Source organism: Lepidochelys kempii, chromosome 4, assembly GCF_965140265.1.
Source record: "Lepidochelys kempii isolate rLepKem1 chromosome 4, rLepKem1.hap2, whole genome shotgun sequence".
In the NCBI taxonomy this organism is placed as follows: Eukaryota; Metazoa; Chordata; order Testudines; family Cheloniidae; genus Lepidochelys; species Lepidochelys kempii.
The window spans coordinates 110689479-110708973 of NC_133259.1; the positions used below are offsets into that span (position 1 = coordinate 110689479).

General features: G+C 41.5%; 1 protein-coding gene across 6 annotated transcripts in view; it reads left to right on the forward strand.

Annotated features, from left to right (window-relative positions):
* LDB2 (LIM domain binding 2) overlaps positions 1-19495 on the forward strand; it is a 282944-nt gene that overhangs the window by 204503 nt on the left and 58946 nt on the right. For all 6 annotated transcript variants that reach the window (XM_073342445.1, XM_073342443.1, XM_073342447.1 and 3 more), the window contains exons 3-4: positions 12594-12766; positions 18966-19088. In XM_073342445.1, coding sequence (XP_073198546.1) covers positions 12594-12766; positions 18966-19088 — 296 coding nt within the window. The remainder of the gene's footprint in view (positions 1-12593; positions 12767-18965; positions 19089-19495) is intronic.

Below are 19495 nucleotides of genomic sequence, written 5' to 3' on the forward strand. Positions count from 1 at the left end.
TTGTCTACAGGATATATACATTTTTAAATGGATATTTTCCTTTAGTAACATTTCTGTAATGTTGGTACATTATATAGATTTTTCATAGATGTGTAAATACAGTCTATGTAATAGAATTATAGATTTAATCTTGCATTTAAATTTATTCAGTTAATGAAAAAATCTGATGAACACACGACATAAAATAATTATAAAACTAATAATATATTTTAAATAAATGATGCATTTAAACAATGCCTAAATGAAAGGAGCCAAATTTTATCCATTAGAGGAAACAAGTGTGGACACTGAAGACTTTGGCAGGTTTGTATGCAAAATTCTGCATGTAGGTGCAGCATGTGGGTTGCTTAATGGTGTATATTTGATAGCAGAATTTGGATTTATAAGGTCAGTGGAACTTCTGTGATATTCTGTCTTTTGACTGCCCTGCATGCCTGCCAGATCTGATGGTAGCTTCTTCTAGGGATAAGCAAATTCATATTTTTTGTTTTCAAACCCAAACCAGACTCTGTGTGTGTGCGTGTGTGTGTGTGTCTAACTTGACATGAATTTGGGATGGGCACACTACTCTTAAGTTTGTAGTTCACTCCAGATGAGTGCCAATAAAATTTCTGTATCATACCAGCTTATCATGTATTATATATGTTAGTTTATTTGTTCCAGTTACAAAAACAGAACATAAAAGAACACCCATCCCAGGCTTTGGGCAACCTTGACGTCAATTACAATATAAAAATTATTATAAAGAAGACCCACGCCAGCAGGATCCTACCCTTCTGCCCAATCACATAACAGTCTCCACTCAGCAGGGTTATTGAAGGTCCCATCCCATGCAGAGGCTTCACCCAAAGCCTGCCTCAGCCCTCCCTGAATGCCCACTCCAAGAGATGGGCTCTGCACATGCCTGGACAGTCAAGAGATTCTAGACCAAAGGGAATGAGAGCAGATTCCCAAGAAGAGGAGCCCTCACAAAGAATGGCTTCCCAGCAGCCCCATCTTTATGATATGGCGCCTGAGCCAAAGCCAGTTGAAATCAGTAGGAGGACAGTAGACTTCTGTTGACTTAAATCAAGCACATACTGAGGGAGAATCATCTTGAGCACCTTCACTGATCACAACTGTGGCATTCAGGTTGGGGAGAGAGGTGGTATTTCAGATAGGAAGGTCCCAATCTGTCTAGGGCTTTATAGGTGAAACCAACACCTTACACTCCACCTGGAGGCCAATAGGCAACCAGTACAGATAGTGGCGCACAGGTGAAAGTGCTCACAAGATGCTCTTATCAAGTGAGCTGCTGCATTTTGCACTAACTTCAGCTTCCAAATAGATCTAATCTAAGACATAGTCCCACACAGCGTGCAGTGCAGTCCAGTCTAGAAGTGACAAAGGCATGAGTCTTTTTTATTATTTAATATTTATATTGTGTTATTGCGTATAGGTTTCAACCAGATTGCCATTTGTGATTCTATATAAACGTATAGTAAATGACAGTCTCTGTCTCAGAGAGCTTAGAGGCTAAAAGACAAGACATGGCAGGTGCATCAGACAAACAAGCAGGTTTGGTGAGAGGAATGACGATAGCCTCCATATATATAATGCACATACCATGAATATTTTGCCAGCCTTGCTTTGGGACGTAAAGGGAAGATGTGTTCTTTTATCTCTAATATCACAAATAATAGAGGCTTCCCATTAACTAGAAAACATGTTATTTTTTCTTTTAATTGACTCTGTCTTGAAAAAAACCATGGAGTCACAAACGCAAACTAATTTTGAAAATTCCCAAAACAGTGTAAGATTCACAAACGCTGAACCCCACAAGCTTCACCCATTCCCAGGGTTTTTTATCCCAGTGGAAGTATAGACAGACTGTTATATAGTACATGGACCATGCTTCTTATGTGGCTGATCTGTTCATACAGCCATCCTGTTGTTGGTGCTTTTGGATTTTTTTTCTGTACATCTTTCAAATAAAATAATTAAAAAATAAAATTCTTAGAGTCAGCTTCAAATCCTGAACTTCAGACACTTAGGTTGTATTTAGAGTTAACCTTTAGCTTTGTTGCTGTACCTTCTTTCATACTTCCCAACAAGCTGGGCTCCCTCTGTACCCCAGGGTGCCAACCACCCCACCCTCTGTTTAGTCAAATCCCTTCTTAAAACTCACTTCTTTGCAAAGTCCACAATTACTAAATGCTTACCAATAAAAAAGCTGTCACTGACCTGCTGCATATAAAAGCAAAACAAAATCATATCTGGGTTGTCTAATGCAGGGTTGTTAAATCTTATTCTTAGCTGCTTGTATAGCTTGAGGCAGAGGCTCCACTGCCATCATCTTTTGTTGTCATTTACATGTGTGCATATGTGGTGTAAAATACCAGCAAATCAGAATTCCTCACTCATTCACCTTAGTGGTCACTATTTATACCCTTTTGCACTCACTTGAACAGGTGTAAATGGTGACACAAAGTGCAAAGCCGGTAAGAATCAGGCTCTTCTTTATTCCTTTGTATCTTGTATAGTGCTGACCACTTGTTGGCCATCAACAAACAATCAGATTCCCATATATTTCCTATAGCTAGCCAACTACAAAGAGATATTTTTAAAAACAGAGGTTTTCATTTAACCAGCTAACAACATGGCAGATAGTTTGCTGCAATAGTGGTGAATGACAAAGAATGTAATGGAAAGCCTAATTTTTGTGGTTATACAGGTTGCAGAACTTTCACTCGAGTAAATAGGAGTATTGTACATGGAAAACTTGCAGAATCAACTGCCTCAAAAGAAAAACAGAAACAAACAGAAAAACCCACCTCCTTCATTTTATAATTTGATTTGTGATTTTTTTAAAAAGTAGTTTGGAAAGTAAGGGTATCTCCTGGATATTTTAATATGAAAGCACAGCATAAAAATCACTCTGAAACCTGTCATAAAAACCTAGATAGATAGATGGCAGTGTTTTCAGGGAGAAGAAGGGCAAAGTTGCTGGGAATTTATGGGTATTCTGTTCTGTTTAAGAGAGAAATAACTAAAAAGACATATGAACATAATTTTAACTAGTATGACAGTACTGCACAAACAGCCCTGCTAAGTGACAATGGCATACGAAAGCCAAAAAGCTAGTATGTGACATGCTTTTCACTTCACTGGGAAGCAGACTACATGCCATGAAATGCTTCAGCCCTTCTCAAACAGTGCATATAAAATTTCCATTCTTTTGAGTTTTATAAAGGTTCTGTAGTATGAAAATCACTAACAGTATGGTGTTTGTCACCTCCTTTTCTGGAGCAGTATAAACATCAGTTAATTGATTTCTGGATTCCTGCTACTCTGGGACTGTCATAAATCCACATGATTTTCTTGAGTTCTAGAATTTGTATTTAGATCTCTGATTCACTGAAAAGTATACAAAAGAGCACATAGCTAGATAGCTCCTTATTGGTTTCACATCTGAAGAGGTTAAAAAAATTGTACATTATTCTAGCTAATGTTGGCATAAGATTACACTAAAAATACCTGATTTCAACTATGCCTTTTCTGTAGCTATTTTCATATAAATAACTTTTACTTGTTTCTACATCCAGCTGCTTTTTGTCAATTCACACCCCTTTTGCTATCACATTTAAGCCACGGTGACCTTCATGGGCAATAACAGGATGGCAGCAGATACTCAGTTAAATGCAGAGGCTGGTATCCATTCCTAAATGCATAACTTAAAACAAAATTCTGGAGATCAATGCATGCTTAAATGGTAGTGAAAGAGAGGGAAAAGAGTCATCTTCTAGGCTGCAGAATGTGCAGTCACTGCTGAAGGTAGTGGTGGTTAACTCTAAGAAAGGGCTTGATCTTCTTCAAGTGCTGGTCCCTACATGTATTTCACTGTGGGTAGGCATGTGCTCCATGTGCCCAGAGCTGGAGAATTTTGAAAGTGGTGTCTGTTGGTCTGCACATGTGCACTGGCTCACCTTATGCCTCCATCTGAGGAGATAAAGGGTGGGCAGACTGCCTCTCCCCAGTTCCTTGTCACCGCCACGTGGTCAGGGTCAGAACCTCCTGTGTCTGAAGCTTTGGCTTTCTTCTTTATCTGTGGATATGTTCAGATTGCTATAAATAATTTTTGTATTCTGAGTTTTAAAGTTTTTATTTGATAGTTTTAGTGTTTTATCATTAGTCTCCCTGACCTGGGGAGCTCCCGCCCCTTTCCCCTGCCAATACCCCGTTTGGGTACTGGATTATGCCCAGGACTCCAGGCTTCAAAATTTGACCCTGCCCCCTGTACATCGGCCTGGCTCAGCAAGAAGACAGGGATTAGGACCCAGGGGCAGGGCAGGTTGTGACTAGTTAGGCAAGGAGGATGGGACTAGTAGCTGCGTGGGAAGGAAAGCTGGGACTAGTTGGGCTGGGTCTGAGATCTGTGGAGGAGAGACTGGGACTGGGAGCTGGTGGGGAATATGTGTATGGGGAGACGACTGGGAGCCAGTTCACCAGGTAGGGGAAAACACTGAGATCAGAAGAAGAGCTGGGGAAGATAAGGAAACTGGGACAGCCCAGACAAGGAACTAGTGGGGAGAACATGAGAAGAGGGCAGGAGCGGCAAATCTGACAAACAGCTAGTGTATAGCATGAGGGAGAACTGGGACTGGCTGGGCAAAGAGACTGGGACAAGGAGCTGTAGGGGTGGGGGGTGAGGCTGAGATTGGAGGCTGACCCCAGGTAGGGAGGCTGGGAGCCAGTGGGGGACAGGGAGAGAGACAGATGGGATTAGGAGCCACAAAGGGGAAACTGGGACAGGTTGGATAAGGAGACTGGGGAAAGGAGTGGGGGAACTGATACTGGCTGGGCAAGGAGACTAGGACCTTTGGGTGAACCATCTGGGTGTCAGTATGATGCCACATGATGGAATTTCTGTTTTTTCAGTTTGCTTTATTAAAAACCTAGGAAATTATGCACAAAAACCTACATTAAAAGAACACTAATCAAGTTGCAAAATCAAGCACTTGAAACTTAGGAAATGCTGGAATTAAGATTGCCTGTGCAATCTTTATTCATCCCCCTTGTCTTTAATTATATGATCACATACTATTTTTTCCACAGAACTGCCTCACTTAGTACACAGTATGGATGGTGCTCAATTAATTGTTTGTATTGACACCATACTGCAAAAGGGTTTTCACGCTCCTTCACAGCATGGGGCACATCTTTATAGAGAGATAGTCATGGGGACACCTCCCTTCCCATTCATGATTGTGGAAACCCCCACTCTTCCTATACATAATATCCCTGTGGCAACCACAGCCATTGCTTATGTGTAAATTAATAACAGGAAAGTATTCAATACATTTGTAGCTTTCTTTAATGTGTTGCAACAGCTGGAAACAAGGAGGAAAGCCAGCACCATGTGACCAGACCACTTTGGGAAACACCTATCAAACGATTTTAAATTGCATTTAAAATATGTTCATGATATTTATGCATTGCACAAGTAACGTGAATATACATTTATTGCAATCAGTAGAAATCCTGGATTTTCATATCAGGCAGTAACTGCTCAGGATGATTAGCAGGAAACTTAATTTGTCCTAATTAGCCTTAGGGGAGTGAGAAATTAACTTGATGGATAAAATTTCTCATTTTATAATATACCATACTGAGCAACATAGGAAATTGTTACTCAAAGCTTTAGAAAAGTCTTCTGCTGATTCACTGAACTTTAGTTTCTCTAATTAAATTAAAAGACTATAGTAAATTAATACATACTTGATGTGTGGGTGGGTTTTTTATGGGGGCTTGTATGGTAGAACAATTGTTCAGATTATACATTGACTTGTCAGCTATATCCAGAGACTTCAGTATAGATTTATAAATTACATGTAAAACTTCAATGTAATGTAAGGCATTCATAGCCATGTTAAAGTTCCATATCTCAGCAAAAACTTTTAGCAAACCCTTGTATATTTTCTATATTTGTCTATCTATTGTACTATTATATTATTATAAGATAGAAAATAAAAAAGAGAGATTTATTAAAACCTGGGATTTTCTGTCACAATTCAATTAGCTGAGACAGCTATATATGATATTTTTTAAACGAATGTGGAAAGACCTAAACTACTTCCACAAAACTGCTCATCTATAAAGCGTCAGACCTTTTAATTCCCAAGCCCCACTCTCAAATATATAAATAGGATACATTCCTTAGTTCTTATGCAGGCAGAACTCCAAAGGAGGTACATTTTTAAAAATTACTCTCAAAACATACAGAACAAGACAGAGAGACATGAACTCAGTTGTCTGAGCTAGGAATTAATGAGTTCTAATCTGGGCTCTGATATTCACTCCTCTATTGGCTTAGACTAAGTCACTTAACCTATTTGCCTTTGGGTATGTCTACACTATGAAATTAGGTTGAAATTATAGAAGTCGGTTTTGTAGAAAGCGTTTTTATACAGTCGATTGTGTGTGTCCCCACACAAATGCTCTAAGTGCATGTAGTCGGCGGAGTGTGTCCACAGTACCGAGGCAACCGTCGACTTCCAGAGCATTGCACTGTGGGTAGCTATCCCACAGTTCCCACAGTCTCCACCGCCCATTTGAATTCTGGGTAGAAATCCCAGTGCCTGATGGGGCTAAAACATTGTCGCGGGTGGTTCTGGGTACATATCGTCAGGCCCCCGTTCCCTCCCTCCCTCCGTGAAAGCAAGGGCAGACAATCATTTTCGCCTTTTTTCTTGAGTTACCTGTGCAGACGCCATACCACGGCAAGCATGAAGCCTGCTCAGCTAACCGTCACCGTATGTCTCCTGGGTGCTGGCAGACATGGTACTGCATTGCTACTCAGCAGCAGTTTATTGCCTTTTGGCAGCAGACAGTACGGTATGACTGGTAGCCATCGTCGACATAGTCCTTTTAACCTTGGTAAAAGGTGCTCTTTTAACCGGGCGCCTGAGCAAACATGGGAGTGACTCAGCCAGGTCATTTCCCTTGTTTTGTCTCATGGTGATTGAGTCTTACCGGCAGTGCACTGTCTTTTAATCTACAGCTAGCAGAAGACAATGGCCAGTAGTCATACTGCACTGTCTTCTGCCAAGCACCCACGAGATGATGATGGCTAGCGGTTGTACTGCACAGTCTGTTGCCAGCAAGATGTATAAAGATAGACGAAGTGGCTCAAAACAAGAAATAGACCAGATTTGTTTTGTATTCATTTTCTCCTCCCTCCCTCTCTCTGTGAAATCAACGGCCTGCTAAACCCAGTTTTGAGTTCTATCCTTGAGGTTTTGAGTTCTATCCTTGAGGGGGCCATTCAGTTTCTCGCAAAGCCACCCCCTTTGTTGATTTTAATTCCTTGTAAGCCAACCCTGTAAGCCATGTCATCAGTCGCCCCTTCCTCCATCAGGGCAATGGCAGACAATCGTTCCGCACCTTTTTTCTGTGCAGACGCCATACCATGGCAAGCATGGGTAGCCCGCTCAGATCACTTTGGCAGTTAGGAGCACATTAAACACCACACACATTATCCAGCAGTATAAGCAGCACCAGAACCTGGCAAAACGAAAACGGGCGAGTAGGCGACGTCAGCGCGGTGACGAGAGTGATGAGGACATGGACACAGACTTCTCTCAAAGCATGGGCCCTGGCAATGTGGGCATCATGGTGCTAATGGGGCAGGCTCATGCAGTGGAACGCCGATTCTGGGCCCGGGAAACAAGCACAGACTGGTGGGACCGCATAGTGTTGCAGGTCTGGGACGATTCCCAGTGGCTGCGAAACTTTTGCATGCGTCAGGACACTTTCATGGAACTTTGTGACTTGCTTTCCCCTGCCTGAGGCGCAAGAATACCAAGATGAGAGCAGCCCTCACAGTTGAGAAGTGAGTGGCAATAGCCCTGTGGAAGCTTGCAACGCCAGACAGCTACCAGTCAGTCGGGAATCAATTTGGAGTGGGCAAATCTACTGTGGGGGCTGCTGTGATGCAAGTAGCCAACGCAATCAAAGATCTGCTGATATCAAGGGTAGTGACCCTGGGAAATGTGCAGGTCATAGTGGATGGCTTTGCTGCAATGGGATTCCCTAACTGTGGTGGGGCCATAGACGGAACCCATATCCCTATCTTGGCACCGGAGCACCAAGCTGGCGAGTACATAAACCGCAAGGGGTACTTTTCGATAGTGCTGCAAGCTCTGGTGGATCACAAGGGACGTTTCACCAACATCAACATGGGATGGCCGGGAAAGGTGCATGACGCTCGCATCTTCAGGAACTCTGGTCTGTTTCAAAAGCTGCAGGAAGGGACTTTATTCCCAGACCAGAAAATAACTGTTGGGGATGTTGAAATGCCTATATGTATCCTTGGGGACCCAGCCTACCCCTTAATGCCATGGCTCATGAAGCCGTACACAGGCAGCCTGGACAGTAGTCAGGAGCTGTTCAACTACAGGCTGAGCAAGAGCAGAATGGTGGTAGAATGTGCATTTGGACGTTTAAAGGCATGCTGGCGCAGTTTACTGACTCGCTTAGACCTCAGCAAAACCAATATTCCCACTGTTATTACTGCTTGCTGTGTGCTCCACAATATCTGTGAGAGTAAGGGGGAGACGTTTATGGCGGGGTGGGAGGTTGAGGCAAATCACCTGGCTGCTGGTTACGCGCAGCCAGACACCAGGGCGGTTAGAAGAGCACAGGAGGGCGCGGTACGCATCATAGAAGCTTTGAAAACCAGTTTCATGACTGGCCAGGCTATGGTGTGCAAGTTCTGTTTGTTTCTCCTTGATGAAATCCCCCGCCCCTTGGTTCACTCTACTTCCCTGTAAGCTAACCACCCTCCCCTCCTCCCTTCGATCACCGCTTGCAGAGGCAATAAAGTCATTGTTGCTTCACATTCATGCATTCTTTATTAATTCATCACACAAATAGGGGGATAACTACCAAGGTAGCCCGGGAAGGGTGGTGGAGGAGAGAAGCACTGCGAGGGGTGGTGGAGGAGGGAAGGACAAGGCCACAAGACTTTAAAACTTATTGAATGCCAGCCTTCTGTTGCTTGGGCAATCCTCTGGGGTGGAGTGGCTGGGTGGCCGGAGGCCCCCCCACTGCATTCTTGGGCGTCTGGGTGAGGAGGCTATGGAACTTGGGGAGGAGAACGGTTGGTTACACAGGGGCTGTCGCGGCGGTCTGTGCTCCTGCTGCCTTTCCTGCAGCTCAACCATACGCTGGAGCATATTAGTTTGATCCTCCAGCAGCCTCAGCATTGAATCCTGCCTCGTCTCATCATGCTGCCGCCACCTTTCAGCTTCAGCCCTCTCTTCAGCCCGCCACTTACTCTCTTCAGCCCGCCACCTCTCCTCTCGGTCATTTTGTGCTTTCCTGCACTCTGACATTGTCTGCCTCCATGCATTCGTCTCTGCTCTGTCAGTGTGGGAGGACAGCATGAGCTCAGAGAACATTTCATCGTGTGTGTGTTTTTTTTGCCTTCTAATCTTCGCTAGCCTCTGGGAAAGAGAAGATCCTGTGATCCTTGAAACACATGCAGCTGGTGGAGAAAAAAAAGGGACAGTGGTACAAAAAGACACATTTTATAGAACAGTGGGTACACTCTTTCATGGTAAACCTTGCTGTTAACATTATATGCATAGCACATGTGCTTTCGTTCCAAGGTTGCATTTTGCCTCCCCCCACCATATGGCTAGCCCTCCCCCGCCCCCGTGGCTAACAGCGGGGAACATTTCTCTTCAGCCACAGGCAAACAGCCCAGCAGGACCGGGCACCTCTGAATGTCCCCTTAAGAAAAGCACCCTATTTCAACCAGGTGACCATGAATTATATCACTCTCCTGAGGATAACACAGAGAGATAAAGAACGGATGTTGTTTGAACGCCAGCAAACATACACTGCAATGCTTTGTTCTACAATGATTCCCGAGTACGTGCTACTGGCCTGGAGTGGTAAAGTGTCCTACCATGGTGGATGGAATAAGGCTGCCCTCCCCAGAAACCTTTTGCAAAGGCTTTGGGAGTATATCCAGGAGAGCCACGAATGCCAGGGCAAATTAATCCTTTCACATGCTTGCTTTTAAACCATGTATAGTATTTTAAAGGGTACACTCACCAGAGGTCCCTTGTCCACCTGGCGGGTCCAGGAGGCAGCCTTGGGTGGGTTTGGGAGGTACTGGCTCCAGGTCCAGGGTGAGAAACAGTTCCTGGCTGTCGGGAAAACCGGTTTCTCCGCTTGCTTGCTGTGAGCTATCTACAACCTCATCATCATCATCTTCCTCGTCCCCAAAACCTGCTTCCGTGTTGCCTCCATCTCCATTGAAGGAGTCAAACAACACGGCTGTGGTAGTGGTGGCTGAACCCCTAAAATGGCATGCAGCTCATCATAGAAGTGGCATGTTTTGGGCTCTGACCTGGAGCGGCCGTTCGCCTCTCTGGTTTTCTGGTAGGCTTGCCTCAGCTCCTTAAGTTTCATGCGGCACTGCTTCGGGTCCCTCTTATGGCCTCTGTCCTTCATGCCCTGGGAGATTTTGACAAATGTTTTGGCATTTCGAAAACTGGAACGGAGTTCCGATAGCACAGATTCCTCTCCCCATACAGCAATCAGATCCCATACCTCCCGTTCGGTCCATGCTGGAGCTCTTTTGCAATTCTGGGACTCCATCATGGTCACCTCTGCTGATGAGCTCTGCATGGTCACCTCTGCTGATGAGCTCTGCATGGTCACTTGCTGCTTGCCACGGTGGCCAAACAGGAAATTGAAAATCAAAAGTTCGCGGTTCTTTTCCTGTCTACCTGGCCAGTGCATCTGAGTTGAGAGTGCTGTCCAAAGCAGTCACAATGGAGCACTCTGGGATAGCTCCTGGAGGCCAATACCGTCTAATTGCGTCCACAGTACCCCAAATTCGACCCAGCAAGGCCGATTTCAGCGCTAATCCCCTTGTCGGGGGTGGAGTAAGGAAATCGATTTTAAGAGCCCTTTAAGTCGAAAAAAGGGCTTCATCATGTGGACGGGTGCAGGGTTAAATCGATTTAATGCTGCTAAATTCGACCTCAGCTCCTAGTCTAGACCAGGGCTTTGTTTCCCTCTCCATATAAACCTATCTGCCTTGGTTTTCCCCCTATACAATGGAGTTAATCTTTACCTACTACCACACAGGAGTATAGACACAGGAATGTTGAGGATTAATTAATATTTGCAAAACATTTTTCAGGTGAAAAACATAATATACCGTAAGTTCAAAGTATTATTAAGTCATTCTAAAAATACAGTATTGATCTGTTTATAAAGTACTTATTCCTAAAATATTGTCTTGGTGTTTTAAGTTGCCAATAGCAACCAAACTGTCTGCAAAAATGGAGAAGGAAAACATCAATTGCACATAACACATTTCCCTTCGATGTCTATTACTACCACTAGTCCGTGCAACTGAAAAACATTCAGAACTCTATTTATTTATTTATTTATTTACTGAGAGCTACGTCCTGCAGTCCTTATTCAAAACTGCCATTGATTTCAGTGATGTGAATTCAATGGGAATTGTTTCCAAGGATTGCAGGGTTTGTCCCTTGAAGTCTATGAGTTGGGGTTTAAAAAACAAATGCAGATTGTTCTACTGGTCAAATCTTTCTTCGTATATGGCCCATCTCTATGGTCAGGGTATATCTACACTGCAATAAAAACCCTGTGGCACCGAGTCTCAGAGACCAGGTCAGCTAACTTGGGCTGGGACTGTAAGGCTAAAAATTGCAGTGTAAACAATGGTGCTGGGGCTGGAGCCTGGGGACTCTGAGACCCTCCCCCTCATCATGGGGTCTCAGAGCCTGGGTTCCAGCCAGAGCTGGAGCATCTGCACTGCAATTTTATAGCCCTGCAGCCGAAGCCCCACGAGTCCAAGTCAGCTGACGCAGGTTTTGTATCACAGTGCGTGTTTACCCCATGTGCATCTTCAGCCGTTTTAGATTATAGAGACAACTATTTCCACTTGAATTGAAAAAGAGATCTCAGATGGGCTCTGTGCTCTGAGCATATGGCTTTATATATTGCATCCCACTGTCAGGCTCTTTTTCAATCGCCGGGATTTTGTTTTTCTCCTATAGTTCTCTTTCCATTCAACAGACTATATTAGCTATACATATATATTGTATATACTGTATTAATATATATGTGTATGTACTCTATGCATAAAGAGTTATATGTTTCCGTGCATGCATGTATTTGCACAAGCACATGTACGCTCTGGTTTTATTTACACATTTATTTATGGAAATGAGATATTGCATCCAAGTTTCAGACAAGATTTACTCAGCATGGCTCCTGTGTAGTAATAACCTTTGAACATCTACAAGCATCTCCAAACCTTCAGGAAGAAAGAAGCTAGTTCACCAACTGTATAAAAAAGCTATACGAACCAAGGTCCAAACCTACTGAAGAGAATAGGCTGTTTGCCATTGATTTCAATGGGAGCAGGTGGAGACTCTAGTTCTGTAGCTCTCCGAGAACATGTATTATATTCTTTAAATGAAAGTTTCACTTAAAAACACTGATGTTGTGTTTGTTATAACCTACAGTATTTGTTGATTTTTTGCTTTGTATCTTCCTCACAGCCATTGGAAGGACCCTAATTCCTCGTTATTTTAGCACGGTCTTTGAAGGAGGTGTAACAGACCTGTATTACATTCTCAAGCACTCAAAAGAGTCATACCACAACTCATCTATCACAGTGGACTGTGATCAATGCACCATGGTCACCCAGCATGGAAAGCCCATGTTTACCAAGGTAACAGGAAAGACTCAGTAAAACATATTGTGTTTTGTGTGTGTGTGTGTTTTTCAAGGAGTATTTGAAGGATAATTATGTTTTCTGAAAGGCTTTGTTGATTTCTAATACCTCAAACACTTTCATACCTTTGTATTTTGTATTATTACTATTTGTTACATGACTGGAAAGCTTTGTGGGCACCTTTTGCTGTCTTCCTAGGAAGTTTTTCAAGAGAAAGCACGTAAAACTAAGCCACCACAGCCACCAAACTTTTAGGAACTAAGTTTCAGCTGCCTGTGTACTTTAGCTCATCTTAATTTTACAACAACAGTGAGTGATTACATGGTTGATACATTTTGGTTAACATGCTTTATTTAGATATGTTACCCATTGGGGACTGGGAAGTCTCAGTACAGCTAGTGCTTTAATACAACAGAGCCTGATCCAAAGTGCATTGAAGTCAAAGGAATGATTTACAGTGATTTCAGCAGTCTTTGGATGAGGCCCTAAGCAGGTGTCCACCACATCTGATTGAAGATTGAATTCTCTTCAGACTTCGGCCTCTTCCAGTCTTGCAGCTAAATCACATAATTAGATAGGATGTTTATACTTATATAAACAAGACCAAACAGGCAGAAAAGCAATTAGATATACCAAATTAAAATAAAATAAAAATCTTATGGAATTAAATGACATACTTGAAATGAAAAATTACAACAAACTGTGGTTAGTGAGAATGGAAATGTGTGCATTGCTTATTTAGCCAAGGTCATCCTCTTTTATTCTCATTTTTATGCATCCTCAGATGGCTAAATCCCACTCTTTGAATTTTACAAGAGGGAGGGGACTGATTAAATGTAGCCGAGCCTTTAGGGAACAGTTAAACCTGTTCTATCTTCCTCATTGGCATGTGGGACTGGTGAGGTTCTAGTGTAGGCAGAGAATATGGCCGCTGGCATTGTGATGACTGAGCATTTCTAGGGTGTTCATGGCATGGTCTGATCATGTAGAACTTGTTCCATCAGATCGCATTGACTTCTTGCCTGCCATATTCACATATCTCTTTCACAGTATTTAAATGACATTGAGATTGAGTTACTGGTAGGGTTGGCCAGAAAACAAGAATTTTGCTTTGTGAAACATTTTGAGGTTTCAACATTTGGGTCTATTCCAGGGAATGAAACCAAGACGATTTGAATTCTTTTGCCAAAACAAAACAAAACCACCACAGAGAGAGGGTGGGACTAAAATTGCCTGCTAGTTGGGGCACCCACCTGGGATGAGGGAGAACCACATTCATGCCCCTGCTTCAACTCAGGCAAAGCAGGAACTTGAACTAGCATCTCTTACATCCCAGGTGAGTGCTCAAACCACTAGGCTATTGGCTTTTCTGGGGTCTCTTTTCTTTCTGAAGTGTTTTGACCACAAAGTCCATCCTGGACTTGAGAAAGGTTTGGTCAAAACCAATTAGTTTCCACAAACTGGCATTTTCTGACCCCCAAAAAACAAAACAAAAAACAACTAAACAAACAAACCAAAGACTTTACTGAAACATTCCAACCAACTCAAGTTACTGGGGCTCTGAGTTTATGACGCATGTATTGCATCATAATGTTGTCCCCCAAGGAGGAGGAAGCATGCCAAGTAAACCAGCTGTTCCTAGATGACCCCTCCTCACCACCTGACCTATGAAGACCTTGCATATTGCAGCCATGGCTAGATGTTTGTCTATGTGCAGTGGAAGGGAAGCTATAGTGTAGCTACTTGTCCCTTCTGCATGGCACTCGAACAACATTTGTGTTATTTCCATGATTTTTCTCCCCTTTGTGATGCACTTGGCCAAAGGGCAGAACACGGGTCAGTTGGTTTAATGCAATATTACACAGAGAAGCAGTTTTTTGGAACCCTTCCTTTGGAATCTCCAGCATTCAATAAATACTTTTGCTGATTTAACACATTTGTTTTGCGTTGCCAGCACACTGTACTACAGCGCTGTTCCTTCAGAGGGGGAAATAGTACCCAGCTGATACAAAAAAATAAAAGGTGAAACACTCCTAAGGACCAAAATCTGGCTTGGGCTGAATATATACAGATCCCATCTACTTCAAGAGAAGCACTTCGTATATCTGATGGCAGTTTGGTCTTAATCGTGCAAAGATTCGCAGGATTGGAGTCTTAGTGACATCATACACGCTCCATTAGTGAAGGTTCTGTTGAGGATTCTAATGTAAATCTCTATACTTCAATAGAAAGTTCACTCAGGGATTCAACTTAGCTTCAGGAAAAAACTTAAATTGTTTTTATTTGTTTTTACAATTAAAACATTATTTTTCTTTAGAACGTAGAATAAGGGAGAAAAGAGAAACATTACTTGTCTTGTTCGAAAGTGAGTTAGAACCAAATTTTGCCTTGGACCCAGCACATGTAATGGCAGAACTGTATCTTCGTGGCATGGGTACAGTGGACAAAATTAAAACCTCATGTAACATGTGTAACTACATTAAATTTAATTCACTCACTTAACACTATGTCAGAAATTGGTCGAGTAAGGTTTTTCCTTCCTTTAGTGACTCTATTGTAAACATTTTTAGTACGGTTTCAGAGCAGCAGCCATGTTAGTCTGTTTCCGCAAAAAGAACAGGAGTACTTGTGGCACCTTAGAGACTAACAAATGTATTGAGCATAAGCTTTCGTGAGCTACAGCTCACTTCATTGGATGCATGCCTCTGATGAAGTGAGCTGTAGCTCACGAAAGCTTATGCTCAAACAAATTTTTAGTATGCAAACTCATCAAGCACACTGCTGTTGTTTAGCACCCACTTTGGTCTGATGAACAGTCTGCAAGCTAAAAAATTCTCTAAGTAGTTTTAATACAATAGTCTGGAACAGTCCTGATAGAGGTTTGATCATCTGTTGCATCAATGATCCACATGCTATGCATTTTTATATTTTCCTGCTTCGGTCAATTTATTAGATAGTACTGAGTAAATATGAGATTAGTAATTTTTTTCTTTTTTAAGCAAGGTACTCAAGCATATACCTGACTTTAAGCACAAGTAGTCAAAACTGACTTCAATGGGGTTATTCACTTGCTTACAGTTACCCAAGTACTTAAATATCTTACTGAACTAAGAAGTAAATGATACATTTTTAATAAAACCAGAGGAAATAAATTAATAAAAATATTTTAATAACATTCAGGGTGTGAATTAAAGCTAATAAAAGAAGGGAAATACATGTTCAGGATTAAAGGTCCCAGTTAACAGGTTTGCCACTGACTTCTGTGAAAGTAAAATCAGGTTCTAAACATCCAAGCTACCATGTTAATTCACCCTGGTGTTTGGATTTTAAATTTTTTTTTTCCTTCACGCAATGGAAGCACTGCTCTCACAGAATTAACCTAGACTCTTATAATTTACTTATTCTCAAACTTTATATGGTAGTTGAGCTGTTTTTTAGTGCTAGTGATTTTTGTATTTCCCAATAGCCTCACATAAATGAACTTTACAGAGATCAGCGCTACTAAAAAATGGTAATAGCCTACATGCACGTATCGTTATAATAAAAATACTTTTTTCTCTGCAGTTGACAATGACTCAATCATCCATACTTCACAAGTATAACACTAAAGCTCACTTTATCTTTTTTAACTCTTACTGAGTAAATAATTTTACTAATTTTATATATTCATATAAGCTTTAGACTGCTTTTCAAGTAAAGGAGTCTAAAGATCTATTGAGAAATGATCTATTAATATGGCTGAAAAAGGAAGAAAAGATTTCTTATTTTAGAAAAACTACATTCTATCCAATAAAAAGCAATTTTGAGGTCATTTTTCATGGTTGCAACCCACTGACTAGCCTACAATTAATCAATGCAAGGAAGGGGTTAAAAAGCTATTGGTTAGTTTGAGAAATGTTCTTTTTTAGTTTTCTTTTTCCTGGCCTAGTCTAGAGCTACCACGTGATATACTGAATGCCTGCCAGCCTCTTTCTTGTTGATCCTCCGGAGACCATCTGTGCTGGGGGCATTGATTAGAGTGTGTCTGCTGGGATTACATCTTTTCTGTTGCCATGCCAACTAATCAGCTGATTTTGGTTACCACAGAAACAAAATGTCAGAGCTCACAGTAAGGTAACATGAATTCAGCACAACAGAAAATGTTTTCTTAATTGGAGACCCTTTTGATTTTGGATTCTGTGGGAAAGGCACCTTTTCTTAAAAAAAAGAGGCCAACTTCAAATAAGAACTACATTAATTTTATTGATTAGAAGTAATATCTGAAATTATTTTGTAGAGGGGAAAATTAAATTCCTTTATGAGATGTGTAAAATTTTGTCAATGATATGAGGTATGTGTTCCAGCTTTTCTGTGACCATTTGTTAACATATGTGCATAAAATAAAGTCTATTGAGAGCTATATTTCTTAACATTTCAGAGAAGACATATTTGTGAGCCTATGGGATATTATTATAAGACATTATTATAAACCTGAAGTAGTTTAATATTAACTTGGCAATAACCAGGATCCTTGGCCTCAGTACAGTAATATTGATAGGCTCAGCTACCTCACATTGGTGTATTAGAGTCGTGGGTGTGAAATTTTTAATCTTAGTATGAAAATAATAAGAACATCAAAGAGTCAAGGGAGGGAATGAATCCTGCATATAGGCCATCAGCAATACAAAACCTGAATGCATGACTGAGGTACAGTGAATAAGAGAATCCTATTAACAAGTTTCTCTTTCCTAGGCCTATAATATTTTGCCTGCACAATATGCCTGGTAGCCTAGCCTAGGTGGTTTTGAATAGTATGCTAAAGCTGATCAAACTGTGAGGAGACACAACTATGGCATCAAATAAGTAATTAGAAAAAATACACACTGCAAAACCACAAACTATATAAATCTGGGTTTGGTGATCACACCAATGTGCAAACAGACTAACTAGTAAACTAGCATTACAATTTGTTTTATTTAATTCAGCTATGATTTGATTAAAGTTGCAATAAGTGTCTTTTTTTTTTAATGGAAGATTGTTATCTAATTGTCTGTGCACAGTACTGTAAGAAGATTTCACTAATTACTGTGTCTCTCCTTTCATTATTTCTTTCACTGCAGGTTCCTTCAGTCATACTAACTCCTAACAGGAGCTTTGAGACTAAATTCATAACCAGTTTCTTTAAAAGAATTTCCAGTGCTGCTAATGTGTACAATGCTTCGGGGATCCACTAGCCAGGGCACCATGCAAGGAGTGCATTTGGCACCCTGAAGAAGACTGAATGCATGACAGCCCCATGATACTCAGATACTTCACTGCTCACTGATAAAGCTGTGGGCAGCTCTATGAATGCCAGTCACTTCCCCTCCCTTCTCCTGCAGTACCCAACTGCGTTTACCCATCCTTCTACCTGCCCACCTACCCCCTTGCTTTTCTAATACAGCATCGTTCACAGTATGATATGAATTATTTGACTGTGGAGGGCAGCTCACATGTACAGGGCTACAAGATCAGGCACTGGCATACTGGTCTAAGTGTCTCTTCTTTGCCCCCACAACACTCAATATCACATGGGAGTCAGCCTCATGGAGCTACCAATGCAGACCCAGGGACACCTGCATGTAGCTTTCTGGTTAGTGGCAAATCTGTGGTATAGGCAGCTGATAAAAGAGAAAGAAAATGAGAGAAGAAAACCAGATTAAAAATAAAAAGTGGGTGTGTATGTGGGGAGGAAGCACTTGGAAAAAGGGAATAAGAAAAATGAGTATTGACAGCAACCATGCTGGGGCATTATGCACTGCTAGTGGATGCAAATGGAGCATTTATACATTAATCCATTAGTAGGGAGGATCAAACTTCAAAAGGTTGGGAACGACTGGTTCAGCAGCTTGACATCAAGTATGCACAACAGTCACCTATGCTGAAAGGTTTAGTGTCATTAATTAGCAGTGGTGATTAAAAAGGGAAACAGATATGGTGCAATAAATAAGATTTAGTGCACTCAATGCTATAAAATCTAGAGTATAATAAGTTATTGTCTCCACTGTGAAGTTACTTTCCCTAATCCTTTTTCTAGAGAAGGGGAAACAATTAACCCAATGACAGTGAACACGAAAATACAGATGATATTTTGGTGTTTAGTTTAAATGAGTGAGAATACTGTAATTCTGCACAGATTTCCTGGAAGATTTTATTTCATGTGTTTTATTAATCCTAGGTATGCACAGAAGGGCGTCTTATCTTGGAGTTTACCTTTGATGATCTTATGAGAATAAAAACATGGCACTTTACCATTAGACAGTACAGAGAATTAGTCCCACGGAGCATTCTAGCCATGCATGTAAGTAATCCTTTTTCCATTTGACCTAATGCAAAGAGATGAGATTATGTTTTTAAAGAACTCCAGCAAATTTCACAGCCCAGGCAATTAACTATAAATATTTTGTTCTGACTGCAACCGCATTAATTTATAAGCCCTTCTTTCATCACTCTCCCCTGTTTCTCAGTGTTTCATGTAAGACTATATTGTAACTATATTTTCACAGTTATTTTTCACTTCGCTCTAATAAATTTTTTCTTGAATCCCATTTTGTCATCGTGGGTTGCATGACAAAGATTTGGGGCCAAAGTCTGCTTTCATTTATATTGAGGCAACTCCACTGAAGTCAGTGGGCTTTCATCACTGTAGCTGAGGGAAGAATTTGGCCCTTAAATGTGAAAGCTGATTTTTATACTCACAGGAGATAG